This window comes from Python bivittatus, unplaced genomic scaffold (assembly GCF_059951505.1).
Source record: "Python bivittatus isolate LINGU-HERP-01145 unplaced genomic scaffold, Pbiv_v1 ctg000280_np1212, whole genome shotgun sequence".
NCBI classification, from domain to species: domain Eukaryota; kingdom Metazoa; phylum Chordata; class Lepidosauria; order Squamata; family Pythonidae; genus Python; species Python bivittatus.
In genome coordinates this window covers 2,255,959-2,272,819 of record NW_028277066.1, presented here as the reverse complement: position 1 = coordinate 2,272,819, position 16,861 = coordinate 2,255,959, and the positions used below count along the sequence as shown (strand labels likewise).

Sequence of the window (16,861 nt, the reverse complement as noted above, 5' to 3'; positions counted from 1 at the left end):
GTAATGGGGTCCTCCATAATTTTTAAAAGTGGGAAGGGGTCCTGAAAGCAAAAGGTTTAAGAAATGCTGATAGAGAAAATATAGATGATGTTAGATATAAATATCGAAATAATATAGCTGATAGATATAGATATAGACCAGAGACAGAGGCAGAAATAGAGAAGGTATAGATGTACATGATATAGAAGTTGAGTTGTGTAAGTAATGTTGATATCAGTGTCAATGTCAACTGCATCTTGATGGGTCATTTACATGGTCTCATGACTCATGTGATGTCATTCTCCACCCCCTATACCATGTTTCTCAACCTTGGCAACTTGATGATGTCTGGACTTCCACTCCCAGAATTCTCCAGCCAGCCAACTGGCTGGGGAATTCTAGGAGTTGAAGTCCACACCTCTTAAAGTTGCCAAGGTTGAGAAACACTGTCCTATGCAGATACCTATGATCTCTTCTTGAATGAAATTTCAAAAGCAAATAGTCGTTCATCCAGTTGAGTAAGCACTTAGGTGGGGGAAGGGGTGCAGAATTACTTTGCTGAAAACCCTTGGCTGGGTTTTCCCCAATTTCCCTCTGCCAAACTCAGCAAGGGGCCAGCCTGTGTTCCAGAACATTACAATTCAGTCCATCCACTCATGTGATGTCCTTTTACACAACCCATCCAAAAGGAATTCCACTGCCTTTGAACTTATAAAGGCTTCCATCTCATTAAGCCTTTTAAAATGGGGGTGGGAGGTCGATCAACATTTCCAAAGATATAAGCTGTGGAATGTGTTGGATCATTTGCCCCCTTTCACCAGATTTTTGGAGAAGAAATTGGGATCTCACCTTGAATTTGCTATCTCCAAGGCTTAAGCCAGGTTGAGCTAGAGAGGAATAGAAGAAGGTGAACTGAGAGAAGATTCTCCAGATCTTAAAGGATCCAAAGGACCTGCCAGAACTGAGAGAAGTCTTCTTACAATTGCTTTTGAGAATTTTGGGGAGGGGGCAGATGGAAGAAACTCTCTTGATGACCCTGTTTCTAAAGCCAGGCTGATGTCTCCAGCTGCTGAGCTGAGGAATCAATGTTTAAATGTGTAATGACCTGGCCAGGTTTGCTCCTGTCTCCCTTTGAATGTTTTGGGGAAAGAATAAATGCTGTGCTACAATAACAACTTTTAGAAGACCTGATGAAAAATAGTACCTTCTGGAATAAGGTGAGGAAAACAAATTCCAAGCATTTATCAGAAAACAAAGACTCAAAAAAAATTGCTTCTGAAAATTTTAGAAATCTACAGAAATACCCCATCCCCATCCCCGAAACTCAAACTAGGGACACTTGAACTTCAGCTCCCACTAACCCAGATATGGCTTTTCCAAGAAAACACATGTTAGAAGAGAAAGACTCAAGAATAGCCCTCTCGGATCAGAGCCTCAACCCATCTGGGTCAGCCTTCTGGGTCACACAGTGCTCAACTGGATGCATTTGGAAACTTGCACACCAGAGGACCACGCGCGCGCACACACACACACATACCCCCCCTTCCCTTGTAGAAACCAAATTGCTTCCTCTGATTCCAAAAGACTATCTTCTTCAGTCATCCCTATTCTTAGCCACTGACAGCCTGATGGCCATGAATTGTGGTACATCGCCCAGAGTCACTTTGGGTGAGATGGGCGGCTATACAAAGACAATCAATCAATCAATCAATCAATCAATTGGTCCAGTCTCCTTTAAAAGCATCCCAATTGCCTTTGTTACAATTGCAGATTGCAAATCCTACACTTTTAAGCCACAGCCTGCAGCAAAAAGTCTTGAGTCTCTGTCTGTGTTTCGTGTCAGTGGGGTGACCTCAAATTCTAACACGATGGAAGAGGAGAAAAAAGTCTCCCTCCGCAACATCTGTGCCGCACGTGGCTTTCTCTGTCTCCATTATGATTCCCCTTATTGTTTTTGGATCCAGGCTAAAAGCCCCATGTTCCAAATCTTATCTTCTGGAGTCCCGTTGTTCTCACTTGCTTCCTTCCCTGTCCTTGTGTGCAATCGCCTGGTGTTTCTTTGTTTCAGGCCTGGTTTCTAAATGATGTGTTTGTTTTGTTACTAAGGACAGAAATAGGACCCTGCAGGAGAGCAATTTCCACAGTGACCTAACCAGGTAGCTAAAAGTTACATAGTGCAGGACTACATCACAAGCGATTGCGCCATTGAATCAAGTCAACAAGTGTGTCTCTAGTTCTGGTTGGAAATACATACTTACATACATACACAAATACAAACACACACACACACATACATATATACATACATTTGTCATGGAGGAAATCTATCTTTGTGGTTGCTAAGAGTCAACACTGACTTGAGACAACATAATCAATCTCTCTCTCTCTGTGTCTCTATATATACTTACATACTTACATACATATGTGTGTGAGTGCGTGTGTATACATGCACACACAGAGGCACACATTTCAGCACAACATGCCGATTCAGTTTGAAACGTCCATTTGTTTCAAAGGCTTCATCGAATCACCCTCAATCCAAATTTTGTATTCCATTTTTGCCCAGCCTTAGAATTTAGGATAGACATTCATGAGGAAGCTGCTGTCAAAAATTCCCCATATCATGGAAATCTTTGAGAAAAATGGGATGCCTATTTTTTTAACTCTAAAAAGGATTTGCAGGGAGAAACGGTCAAGATCCTGCCCTAGTAACGTGAAAAAGAAATCCAGAATTGGGGTTTTCAGATGGATTATGGAGCTGAGGATGTAGAAGGACCTTGTAGCTTTCTTATCTCCTCACCACTTGCCTGTTGCTCTGTTCTTGCTGTATCTGTTGTGGATGTCACAATTGTTGGAACTTGACCCTTCACCTGTTGCTACCCAGAGGGAGAAAAATTCTGGAATTTCTTTGCAAACATGAGAATTTGACACTCAGAGGAACCACATGGTCTTCAGTGTTTCTGGAGCTGTTGTCACCATGTTCTTCTGGGAGGTTCTTTAAGCCACCTGTACAGATCTTCCCACCCGCTTAGGGGCTCAGTCCCACCTATATAATTCCAGCTGATGTGATTGGCTTAAAGGTAAGTAATTCAAGCTAACACCATTGGTCCTCCACTCAGTAGAAACAAAGCCTTCTGGATTTTTTTTCAACCATCAACCAAGTAGCCATCTAAACCTGGAAGTCCTAAATAATATGCCTAAGGGGGAGGGAACTCCAGTTCATGAAGCAAGCCTTAAGAGCATTGCAAAAGGAAAAAAAAAGTTACTTGCTGTGAAAATGAGATTTGCAGGAATGTATGTCAACAAGAGCTCGGCTAGATTGCAGAATCGGTACAAACTCCAGCTTGGGGAGAATCAATACTTTATAATAAGTTTCTAGGCTGCATGGTGGTGAAAATATGTTTGGGTGCTAGATGGGAACAGAGCTAACACCCCAGCAATGAGAAACCAATTAAAATTTCCAACAGGCAAAACGAGATTGCAAAATGCCTTGCTCCGTCTTAAGATTAGCAAAAAAACGGGATGAGTAATCAGAACAGAATCAATTTATAGGATGCAAATTATGACTGGGTTTCGAGGTTCCCAGCTCTCTGATTTTGAGAGTTGTAACTTGGAGAGTGTCAGCTTGCTGACATAGGCCCAAGAGATAAGGGGGAGTCTAGCCACTGGAGCAGAGTTTCTCAACCTTGGCAACTTGAAGATGTGTGGACTTCAACTCCCAGAATTCCCCAGCCAGCAGGGCTAGCTGGGGAATTCTGGGAGTTGAAGTCCACACATCTTCAAGTTGCCAAGGTTGAGAAACACTGCACTGGAGGTTCTACTGAGAGACAATATCCAGATCAAAACAAGAGGTTCGTCTTCAAAGGTTGACCACCTGGTGCCCTTCAGATGGTGCTTCTACTACAATACCCACCACAAGGAACCACTTGCATTTATGGGGGTTGTAGTCCAATCTCCCAAGGGCACCAGTTAGCATTTCTCCCAGTTCTGTTGCAACCATGACAGGTCCAGATTTTTCATGGAAGCCAAGATGTCCATAGTAGGTGGAACTCTTTTTGAGTCCATCCCATTTCCAGCATCACCCCTCCTGAGTTGCTCCCCTTCTCTGCAAATCAATCACAACAAGCAGCAACCCTTAACCAATCTTGGCTGATCTTAGAAAACATAAGTAGGTTCAGACCTGGTTAATCCTTGGATGGGAGGCCACTAGGCATTCTTAGGACTGTAGGCTAGACCGGGAAATTGAGGGGGAGATCCCAGAATGATGTGAGTTTAAGAACCACTGCCAAAGAGATTCAAGTTTGGGCAATCTTGAGTTTCTTTCCTACGCTTTCCTGTTTTCCTGGACAGAGCTTGTATTTTGCCAACGGTCTCTGCGTACTTTCTCCAAGGTCATCTCTGGGATCTTCCACAGCCCGTGACCAATGCCCAATTATGCTAGCAATTCCTCCTTGCTGAAAGCTGCCTTCTACTCCCTGGTCTCTCAGCCCCCTCCGGTCTGTATTTCCTGCAGAACCCTTGGCAAATTGTGAAGGAGCCACTGATTCATGCTGCCCGCAATACTGAATCCGAGGCAGTGATACTCATAGCAAGGGGAAAAAATCAGGAAGTGTCCGGTAGCACCTCTTCTGACTAACACATTTTATTCAAAGGCAGAAGCTTTTGTGTGCCACAACTCACTCCACTGGATGCAGGGCTGTAGCTCCTGAAAACTTGTATGTCTTAATAAAATTCGTTAGGAAGGAGGCTAGCAAACCCCTCCTGGTTTTTTGTCCTATATAACAAGGAAGCCTTGCCAGCTACTCAGAGGCGAACAAACTGAAGGAGGGTATATGAGAACATCCCCGTCAACAAAGAACCCATTTTCCCTGGGCAGAAAAGTAGGAGTTGCTCTTGAATCTGACAGAAGGTTCATCTCTTCCCCAGCCACATCTCGTCTGGCAATTTGCTGCAGTCTAACAGACCTGGCTGGGCATTTTTCAGAACGTCAATGAACCTGCTTATTCAGGAGCACTCTTGCTTGGATTGCTAAAGCCTAGGGAGACAGGGACTGGTTCTCTCCATCCTGGTTGCCAAAGCTCTCCAGAAGGGCCCTTGGTGGGAAACAGGGCTGCTGCTGTTCTTTAGTAGAACTTTCTTCTTCTTCCGGGTGGATATTGATTGATTGTCCTTTTTTCTTTTTTTAGAGGTTGATTGTGGAGGAACTTTTAAATAAAATATTTGAGGCAGAGTTACAGACCAAGAGAGGGGTGGGTGGGTAGAGCAGGGGAAAGCTGACTGCGGTTAATATGTTGGCTTTGCCTGCTGATTTGCTGGGCTGAATGAATGTTTTCGATGGCTCGCTCCCCATTCCGGATCAAGCAACCCAACCTGGTTTGAGCCGGTTTGGTCAGAGTGAAGGGTCCTTTTGTCTTTCCAGCCCTCTCCTCTGCCTGCCAGCCCCCCTCCACCCGCAACCAGCCAACCAGCCAGCGAGGCCATCTCCCCTTTTGGAATTGAAATGACAAAAGTAGACTGTAACCCCTCCCTTAACCTCCGACCCTCATCCTTTCTGCTCCTTTCTCTCTTCAGCTGGAGTTTTGGGTTGGAACGGAGAAAGGAGGGATGTCATCTGAGATCAGGGGGGTAGTCTTGGGGGGTGCCTCGTTCCCTCCCCTCATTGGCCCCCAAGCCAAGACCACCGGCTTATAAAGTGGGGCAGAAGGACCCATGTTCTCCAAAGACACTGTGAAGTCCAAGAGCAAAGCTGCCCGAGAGAAGAAGACACCACCCAAAGTAACAGCATTTGCTTCCATACCTGAAGAACACCAAGACCACCTCACCACCCATTGCTTTTGGCAACCCATTTTCCACAGCCTTCCCTGGGTCTCTCAGGGGTAAGTGTCTCCTTGTTTCCGAACTGCTCCTTCAGAGTTGCTTAAAGAACTCACAATGAGCCACACACTTTCAGCCTCTGGATTAGCCGCAGATGAGAAGGATCGGGGTGTCAGATAATCAAAACTCAGACAAGAGGGTGGCTTCTATCGATAGAAAATGGGCTGGAGGGATGATTTTGTTTCAGCAGGGTGATATATAGCCACAGATGAGGCTGCCTGATTCTGATTCAGAGGGAAAGTAAGGCAGGCTTTTAAAGAGGTGCCTAAAGCATTTTTCTTCTTTTCTCTTTCTGTAATTCTTTGGCTAAAGGGGCAAAAAATGATATTGGATAGATGATAGATAGATGATGATGATGATGATGATGATGATGATGATGATGATGATGATAGAAAGATAGAAAGATAGAAAGATAGAAAGATAGAAAGATAGAAAGATAGAAAGATAGAAAGATAGAAAGATAGAAAGATAGAAAGATAGAAAGATAGAAAGATAGAAAGATAGAAAGATAGAAAGCGATCAATCAATCGGTGGTGTAGCATCTCCTTATTTCCATTAAGATTTCCCATTCAATTCCCTCTGATATTAGATATCAGATAGATGGTGATGATGATGATGATGATGATAGATGATTGATAGGAAGGAAGGAAGGAAGGAAGGAAGGAAGGAAGGAAGGAAGGAAGGAAGGAAGGAAGGAAGGAAAGAAAGAAAGAAAGAAAGAAAGAAAGAAAGAAAGAAAGAAAGAAAGAAAGAAAGAAAGAAAGAAAGATCGGTGGTAGATCATCTCCTTATTTCCATTAAGATTCCCATTCACTTCCCTCTGATATCAGACACAAAGGACTGAGGAGAAGCCATGGAAAAGATCTTCCCCTGAATCTCTGAGAAAGATACTGCCATTCCAAAGAGTCATCTGGGTCAGAGGGATAAATGTTCTAACTTTGCAGAAAACCTTTGCTCAGTTTTGTCTCCCAGCATTTTTCTAGGTGCTTTCCAATGCTTTCCAAGGTTTGGGGCAGAAATCTTTCCTAGACCTGCCATCAGAGATCTTGTTTGTAACCAGAAATGCCATCCAGGAATTTCCAACACTTAATACTCTTCTAAAACTCACGCATTGTGCTAAACACAGTGCATTAATACAGCCAAAAAGTTTTCTTCGTCTAAAATGCAAAGCCTGAAAACATAAACCATGCTATGGTTTGATGTGGCAGCTTGGTTCAACATGCAGGTTCTAATGGCTGAGTTCTCACAAGAAGCTGTACTTTAAACTAGCCATTCCCACTTATCTTATTCATGTCATGTGAACCCACTCCCTGAATTCCTTCCATTATTCCTTGAAAACACAGGTAGTCCTCGTTTAGTAACTGCTTTATTTAGTGACTGTTCACAGTTACGGTGATGAAAAAGTAACTTTGTGACCAAACCTCACATATATGATCTTTGCAGGTCTGTAAAGCAAAGGAAAGCTGAAGTAAGATCATAAGCAGAGTCCCAGTTTCATTTAACCACTTTGCCCACTTCACTTAATGACTGAGTTGCTGTCCCAATTGTGTTGCTAAACGAGGACTACCTGTAGTATCATTGGATATATGAATTGCCTCTGATGGATCAGATCAAAGATCTCTTTAATTATGTCTTTTCTCTGCACCAACAGCTAGAAATGTGACCACCCTGCCCCCACTGCAGCCAGTAAAGAAGGGTAACTGGGAAGTCCACCCAGCTGAAAGTCACCTGGGGTGGGAAAACTCTGTAATAAGTAAATCTTATCTTTCAACAGAAATTACAGATGAAAGAAGAACCCTAAAGAATGAAAAACATTGACATATATCCAAGTTTGTAAGATGAGTGGATCTCTCTCCCCAGATGTTGTTGAACTACCATTCCAAACAGAGCCAGCCCACATAGCCAGTACTAAGAGATACTGGGAACTGTAGTTCAACAACCCTGGTAAAGCCACTGTTTAGGACCTTGGATTCTTACAGTGCTCAGAAAGAAAATAGCGTCCACATTGGACAAAGGCTCCTGATAAAATGGCCAGACTGAAGCAGGGAAACTGACTTACAGGGAACAGCTGAAATGGCAGGAATGTAACCCTTGAAGAAAAAAAGCTTTAAAAATCCCATTGATCCACTCCGTGGCAGGAACAATGGGCCTTCCCTCCCCACTCCCTCCTTGAACAGCTGAAGGGTTGAATTTCAGCTGGAAGTTGGAAGCACAGCATCTGTTTATACAAGCTAGCTGGGGGGACTTTAGGTGAAGTCTGCTTTGACATAGGGAAGGGCCTTCACATCTGGGCTGTAAAGATCCAGACAACTCCTAGGGGGCAGGCAAGCTGAAAAAGACAGCATAAAACTGGCTGTTTTCTGCCATCTTGTGGCCAGGCCAACGTTTGCAATTCAGTTATGTAGATGTAGCATAGGGGAGACTCCAGGCAACTGGAAGGAAGTTTTATGGCTCCTTAAAAAGTCATTGAGAGCCAGTTTGGCATAGTGGTGAAGGCACCAGGTAGAAATCAGGAGACGGTGAGTTCTAGTCCTGCCTAGACACGAAGCCAGCTGGGCAACCTTGGGCCAGTCTTTCTCTCTCAGCCCTAGGAAGAAGGAAATGGCAAAATCACTTCCAAAAGAAACCTTGCCAAGAAAACTACAGGGACTAGGCCAGGCAGTTGCCAGGAGTCAAAAACGTGACTCGGATGCATGAAAAAGCAACAACCCCTCGTTAGCTCAATCTAGCCTAAGGCCATGTAGAAACGCCACCCAGAGTCACATTTTGTGAGATGGGTGGCTCTATAAATATGGTGACTAAATAAAGAAATAAATAAATTCATAATAAATAACCCAAATGTCATTATTTACTTGGTAAATTTATACAGCCACCGTTCTCACGCAGGTGAGTCTGAGTGACGTACAGAGTTGAAAAGACAAAATACCAAAAAAATAGCCCAACAAATATAACAGCAAAAAACATTTAAAAACATGAAAAACCATAGAAACTGTAAAATAAAATAAAATAAATAAAATAAATAAAATAAATAAAATAAATAAAATAAATAAAATAAATAAAATAAAATAAAATAAAATAAAATAACCTGCGGGAGAGCACCCTCTAGCAATACAGCCCCTTTGTAGTCTCCGTACCCATGTTACCAGATCCTCAGGCTAGATGGCAAAACCGTGTTTATTAGTTTCTGATGATAATGTTCAGAAATCACACTGTACCATCAAAGACTATCAAGATCCAACAAAGCTTACGAGATGATAAATGGATGAGTCTGTAGAACAGGTTCTTTTTTTGGTGAGTGTAGATTGAAGAAGCAACGCAATTGTTCTGGACGTCAATTGTTCTGGATCTCATCCTCTTTACTTTCTCAGTCTTCTAGGATGGCGCCTTCCAGTCCACTCCATGTGAATACGCCACTGAGAGAGAGCACCCATCTCTCCAAGTTGGCTGGCACCAAGGTCTACTTGAAACTGGAGTGTGCCCAACCCACAGGTTCTTTTAAGATACGGGGCATTGGGAATTTCTGCAAAACGGTATGGATTGGAGGAGAATCTATGAGTGGGACATGAAGGGGGTTGTCAAATTCACCTCTGACAGTACTGGAAGAAATGGTGGTGCCTGGGAAAACCCAAATTCAGCATATTAGATGATATTTTAATTTTTTAAAAAGAGCATCACAGAATCCTTGAGGTAGAAGGTAGCATATGGGTCATCTAGCCAAACCCCTGTTAGATGCGCCCCTCCTGTTCAGTGCAGAATCTAGTAGAGCATCTCTGAGAGATGATCATCCAGCTTCTGGTTGAAGACCTCTCATGTTTATATGGGGGTAATGAAATAGCCAGTTTTGTAGGTTTTAGACGCCTAAGGAAAAATCCTTCTAATTTTTAGATATATATTCAATCATGGATACACACACCCATTCAATCATGACCTGGGGATATCAATGAATCAAAACGTTAATCAGTCCCAACCAACATGGACAATGGGAGCTGTCATTCAGGCATATTTGGAGTACCCCCCTTTTCCCTATTTTTGTGACAAAGTTGAGGGACGTCAATTGAGAAATGTCTGCAATGAGTTGCAATTCTCTTGTGAAGTTAAGAATGTCACCTTCTCATTCTCCTGCCTTTGTTTCCACAGTGGGTGGAACGAGGTTGCAAACATTTCGTCAGCTCCTCAGGTAAACGGAGACCCACTGCAGCCTTCCAACAAATATGGGCGTTGTGTGAACGTGTGTGAGAAAGGGGGACATCCAGGGATGAAAACTACTAGGTGGTCCCAGTCTATTGGCTGTTATTATAACAGCAAAATGAGTGAACTATGGAAGAGGAAGTCAAGGTTCAACCTGTATCTCCATCCTCAACAAACTTTCCATAGGTGCCCATTAAAAGTATGGAAGGTGGCCATCACCATAACATCTCAACTGGGTTATTCAGGTTACTACCAGTTAAGACTTACAAAGTGCTTCAGTTCGGCGCTGAACCTTTTCTTCCCATTCTCCTATCATCCTCAGGGGCATGTTTGAAATGGGGGGATGTCAAAAAAGTCAAGATGCAATTGCATCCATATAATCAAAGCCCAGTTCCTTTTTTGGGTGTAGCACATGTGAAGCACATAAAAATAGGGGTGGGATTTTGATTGCATGAGAGTGGCTCTCATCTTGACTTATTTGACACACACACACACACACACACTTCTTTTGATTGAAAAAAAATTGCTGCCCCCTTCCCACCCTCCCAAAAAAACCCCTACTTTGTTGGCTGGGATTGATAGGAGAAAGAACCCACCAGTACATGGAGAAGCACAAGTATGCCACTTCTGATCCAGAGGGTAAGCAGAGACAACCACCAAGTCTTGGGTCATGTAATGCCAAATAACCTTCCTTTCAGGTGGAAATGCTGGCCTTGCAGTTGCCTACTCTGCCCGAATGTTGGGGGTCCCTGCCACCATCTATGTCCCCTCCTCTACTCCAGCTTTCACTATTGAGCGACTGAAGGAAGAAGGCAGCTCTGTGTGTGTTGAAGGAGAGGTAGGTTTGGAGAGAGTAGAGGTAGGCTAAGGACCAAACATCTGAAGTTCTGCTATTTTTGTCATTCTTGAGGGTTACAGATTGTGGTAGATCTTTCTTGTTTTTGTTTTCTCAGCATCTCAATCTAACAAAGTGACTTCATCTCCCCAGGTATTGACAGACAGCACAAAAGCAGCTAAGGAGCTAGTGAAGAACAACCCTGAGTGGGTCTATGTGCCTCCATTTGATGATCCCCTGATTTGGTAAGTGACCTAGAAGAGCAGGAGAGAAAGAACTTCTTCTCAAAAGAGATACTCCTCCTCCTCCTCTTCCAGATTGCATTCCATCCCTTAATTTTATCCACACAGCTATACACTTGATCTTAGGTGACAGACCAAGAAGAAATTCTTTACACAGATGCTGGAGTTATCTCACTTGGCTTCAGGGGAGGATTCATTCCTTTACCTCCCACTGCATAAAGAAAGGATTAATTATATTATATCCAAAAGAAAAAAGGTTATGGCCTTTATGAAAAGATCTGCAAGCCACAGGCATCAATGGCAAATTAATAGGAACGACATGGAACAAGTCATATTTTTTTGATATCTAGGAATTGTTTTTCATACCTGTAGCACCTGGAAAGTCCAACTAAGACCTATTCTAAAGAGTGCCCAAAGGAGCACATAGGCCATTCTTAGCTCCTCTTATGCCAGGATGGAAATTACATCCTCAAGGCACTGAAAGTTTTTGAGGCCAAGGTCATAAATCAATTTTTGTGTGAAGCCCAGGTCTGTCCATACAATGATTGTAGACACCATTGGAGGTCATTCAATTCAAATTTCTCAGAACCAATTTATGGTCCCTTGCTATATATCAAATGTCTTTCTGCATTTGGTTTCAAGGCTGGTCTAACTCAAGGCCCAAACACACCTCTACCACTTTATTGGCTTAGTTGAGTTTGCTTCTCTGAGTTTTTAAGGAAGGCTGCACTGCAGACTTGCTCTAAAAAGTCCTTCACAGTATGCATGTACCGACGATCTCAACACCATCAAATTTGCAATCCTGGTAACATATGTGGCTACTTTAACATGTTGAAGACAGGTGCTGTGTTTGCAAGCTCTTTTGGGAAGCATGATTTCTGTTCACTCAGTATCTGAAAGGACATGCCCCTATCTGTCACGTGCTTAACATTACCCCAAAAGATCATAGAAAACCCTAGTTCTTGTTTCCATGTCTTATTGTTAGTTTTACTGAAGAAAAAAAAGGATACAATAATGGCCCATCCACTCATCAGATCACATACGATCTTTTAACCAGCATTTGCACATCTTCAGATTTCTCCATCCATGTTCCCACCTTTAGTAAGCATTCTACAAAGACACAGAAATTAATCTACTTGTTCTTACTTTGTTGTTATTAATCTTATTGTCTGCACGCCACCAACCTGGCATAGTAGGTTAGATTAAGAGACCCAACATCACCCAGGAAATGTCAATGGCTCAGTCTCCCTGGTCCTAATCAAGATTATTACCATTATCATTATACAGTGGTACCTCTACTTACGAACTTAATCCGTTCCGTGACTCTGATCGCAAGTCAAGTTGGTTGCAAGTCGAAGTAAATTTTCCCATAAGGTTCAATGTAATTACCATTAATCCGTTCTGGCGTCCGCGGACCACGTGTCAGGGGAGGAAAAACGGCAGCTGACCATGCGGCAGGGCGGAAAAATGGCCGCGGACCACGTGGAACGGGCGGAAAATGGCCGCGGATCCGGTTCGTAAGTCGAGGCGAGTTCGTAAGTAGAGGTAAATTTTTGGGGCCGGAGCTGGTCGTATCTCGAAAAATTCGTAAGTAGGGGCGTTCATAAGTAGAGGTACCACTGTATTACCACTATCACTCCAAGCTATCATTCTGAGGTGCATTCTCTAAATGTAAGAAGAAGATGCAGCTGATCAGGCCAAAGATCCATCTCAGCTCTAAACAAGAGGTGGGACTACATCTGGGTTGCTGCGAGTTGAAGTCCAACCCATTTGGAAGAGGTCACCTAACCTCCCTGATTCTAGATTCTCTTTCGACAAAGGTCAACTGCAGTTCCAATCATCTTCCCTTCTCTGGAAGAAAGCAGAGAGAAACAGCAAATCTGCATCAGTAGCAACATCTGATCCTGGGAAGTTCTACTGATAGTAGTACTCCTAGTGTCCTGAGGGAGTGTTATTTTGATATAGCGTGGAGTAGGAATTGATGCTGAGTCTCTTTCTTCTCTTAGTGACTGGAAGGGGCTGGAAGGGGCAATTCAGTGCTGGGATGCTGGACCCACGCTAAATGCCCAGTGGCATGAACCCATGTTTCCAGTCCAGGTGGTAGACGTGGCTTTTGTCTAAAATGGGGGGGGGGTTGTTTGTTTTAGGATTCCCCTTCTCTCTCCAAGCAGATTTTCTGTGCTAGCATCCTTGTGCCCCATCAAGGCCTGGATAAAGCATCCTTCAGGGCACTGAGAAGAGTTGGGGCAGAAATATTCTCCAACATTGGTCTCATTTTCCCCCCAAATCCCTCTCCCCTCTCCTCCCCATTCTTTGCTGAGACATGTCAGCTCACCCATACCCCTCTTCCTTCCAGGGAAGGCCACATGTCTCTGGTCAGGGAGATGAAAGAGCAGATGGCCTCCAAACCTGGAGCACTGGCACTCTCTGTTGGAGGAGGAGGCATGCTATGCGGAGTGATCCAAGGCCTGCATGAAGTGGGCTGGGATGATGTGCCTGTCGTTGCCTTGGAAACCAAAGGAGCTCACAGTCTGAATGCTGCTTTGGCAGCTGGGAAGCTGGTGACACTTCCTCAGATTACCAGGTAAGCCTGTGAGATGGTCCTTTACCATCCAGTATATGCAGTCCTTGCTGAGAATTGGGGCTGGATGTGGCACTCTCTTCCCTAATTCAGAATGGCTGCATTCATACAAACTACTGTACCAGTTGATTGATTGAGACCCTTTTCTGGTCTGCACGGGACATTGTGCCGGCCACAGGAAGCCAAAACCAAACGAACCCCAACAGGGTTGAGTATCAAGGGTGAACCCTCTGTCAATGAGGCTGATCAATATGGTCTCTATCTTAAAGTGTTGGAGGAGCTCATTGGGGTTTATTCAATAAATGGTTTAGACAAACCATGGTTTGGTGCACTAAACAAGGCCACTACAACACTCTTCTTCCCTTCTGGATTCAGCGTTGCTACAACTCTGGGGGTGAGCATCGTGGCAGCAGAGACTCTGAAGCTGGCTCAGGAGCACCCCACTTTATCAGTGGTGGTCACGGATCGAGACGCAGTGGAAGCTGTTGAGAAGTTTGTGGGTATGTAGTATAGCTTCTAGCACACCCAACCTATCTCAGTCTCTCTGTCATTATTTCTACCTCTATCTCCATCTCCATCTCCATTTCCACCTTCACCTAAAGCTCTATTTCTACTTCTTTCTACTTCTACTTCCACCTCCACCTCCAACTCTACCTCCATCTCCTATCTCTATCTCCATCTATCTCTATCTCTATCTCTATCTCTATCTCTATCTCTATCTCTATCTCTATCTCTATCTCTATCTCTATCTCTATCTCTATCTCTACCTCTACCTCTACCTCTACCTCCATCTCTACCTCCATCTCTACCTCCATCTCTACCTCCATTACAACTCCTCTAAATCCCAATCTTTCCTGTCAGTGGAAAGAGATGTTAACAGTCAAGGGGGGTCCCCAAGGCTCTTCGAAACACCAAACTATATGGAGGAAATTGGGAGGGAATTTAGCACGGTCAGCAACCATAAACCCTGTGTATCTGTTCTGAGGGAAGTGGAAAAGAAGCTGAAATGGAGTGTCCTAAAAAAAAAAAAAAGATGACATGCCTGTCACACTGGCTGGAATCACCCAAGCTGTGGAGCTGTAATGAAGGTCAGACTTGTGATACTAAACTCAGTATTCAGAGAGATCATAGGAGATGTTCCCTCCCCTCTCACCTAGCATGCAGACGAGGTGAGACGGGCATCGGTCTATCTATCCTTGCATACAGCTTCAACCCACCTTACATCCAAAAATTGAAGTTGGTATGTGCAGTTCTCTTCAGCAAAGACATCTCAACACTTTAGCCATGCTAGCCAAAAACCTGTGACCTGCTGAATCTAGGGCAACTCCATTTGGGCTGCAAAAATCTAGACAGCCCTAGACTGCAGCAGAGACTTGGAGTTCTTAGTTTGCTGGCAGCTAGTGGTCATCTGTGAATCTCGTGGCATGTTGACCCGGGGAATTAAAAATAATGTCTGGATTGTGCAGCAAAATATGGCAGGTTTTCCCTCACAGGAGTACCTTTCTTCAAGGTGTCAACTTTTGGGATACTCCATTCCAGCATAGATAATTATTTTATTTCTTGGTGGCCCTCCTTTCAGCTGTAATCCTGTTGTCACCCACTCTCTGAGTTCTCTGTTAGGTGAGTCTACTGGAACTGAGCTATAACCCATCACTAGAGGGCAGCAAAGAGCAATAAACCCATTCTTCATGGCCATCTAGTGGCCAGATTTAATGGCCCTAGATTTACAGTGATGCTGAAACTGTGGAAATCAATTTCCTCTTCTCCTCGCTGCATTCAGCAGGCTAAAGAACTATTTTTCCACCACTCACAGATGATGAGAAGATCCTTGTGGAGCCAGCTTGTGGGGCTGCCTTGGCCGTTGTCTACAGTGGGGTGGTCCAAAAGCTACAAGCAGAAGGCAAGCTGAAGCCCCAGCTGGACTCCCTCGTGGTGATCGTGTGCGGGGGAAACAATATCACATTGGCCCAGCTGCAGCATCTCAAGTCTCAGCTGAGGATCTTGAATGCTGGGGAGCAGTGGGATGATGACGTAGAAGAGAGCCATGTTGCGATGGCCCTGTGGTCTTCACAAACCAGAGGTGGTGTTTTTCGGGCTTCATTCCAGACACACCGGCCACCCTGTGCTTATTAAAACTCAGTTGCCTCATGCTGTCTTCCTTCCTTGGCTTCTGTCTTACACAAGGGTGTGCAACAGGGAACAGTGGCCTGGTGTCTTCTTCCTTAAAGTTGGTTGGATCACCAATCAAGAGGGGGCTGGCACTAGGCCACTGTCAGAAGATGCCTGGTCTTCAACCATTGAGTAGGGTTGAAGACCAGCTGCCCAGTGTGATGACTATGCAAAGTGTTCTCCTGGCTTTGGAGACTATCCCTTAAGTCTGGCTTCTGGTTCTTCTTGGACAGGAAGAAGATAGAGCTTCCTGTTCCAGTTGAAGCCTACCACTAGCAATTTCCTCCTAGGGGACTTTTTTCAGATCAGAAAGTTTGGGCAACCAGGAAGGTTCCAGAGGAATGGAAAGGTGTGTACCAGAAAATCCTCTCTCCCATGGCTTGAGTCTCCCTGGCTTCCCACTCTCCCATTCAATCCCAAGGGAAAACAATGGAAGGAATGCCTCCTGGGGGGCCTTTTAAATACAGGGAGTCCCCGGGTTAAGAATGCCCAGGTTACAAATGACCCATAGTTAGGAACGGAGCCCATGGTAGCAAAATTTGAGTTAAATACACAATGGTTCACGTTCATTACCCAATACTATTTATACAATATTGTACAATAATACTGTTCCGGCTTGCATGCAAATTCAACTTAAGGACAGACGTTGGGAACAGAACTCGTCCTTAAATTGGGGAGTACTGATATTAGTGCTACCAAGGTCACAAAAGGGCGAATCTTGTCTTTGAGAAATCCCTGAAATAATTCTGAGATGAGATCCACCAAAGGGGGTGATTTGAAAAGACCATCTGTGTCCAGCTTTCGTTATTCATGTTTTCCTTCAGTAGCCAATAGCCCCCAACCTTCCTTCCTCAGATCTGTAATTCATTTCCCCATACACCGTAGTATGCCTTTTTCTCTAAAGCTTCTCCTGGCGCAGACAAATGATTAAAAAAAAAAAAAAGCCCTGGTAATTGTTAATTTAAGTCTTGTATTCCAGATCTACCTCCTTAA

At 44.0% G+C, this 16,861-nt stretch overlaps 1 protein-coding gene across 1 annotated transcript; it reads left to right on the top strand.

The window, feature by feature from the left end:
* Nucleotides 1–5,568: 5,568 nt before the first annotated feature.
* SDS (serine dehydratase) lies at nt 5,569–15,907 on the top strand. Its single transcript, XM_007436711.3, has 8 exons — nt 5,569–5,855; nt 9,222–9,383; nt 9,991–10,030; nt 10,740–10,879; nt 11,030–11,121; nt 13,475–13,702; nt 14,075–14,199; nt 15,513–15,907. The coding sequence occupies exons 2-8, from the start codon at nt 9,231–9,233 to the stop codon at nt 15,830–15,832; spliced, it is 1,098 nt and encodes a 365-aa protein (XP_007436773.1). The 5' UTR covers nt 5,569–5,855; nt 9,222–9,230; the 3' UTR covers nt 15,833–15,907.
* Nucleotides 15,908–16,861: the final 954 nt, after the last annotated feature.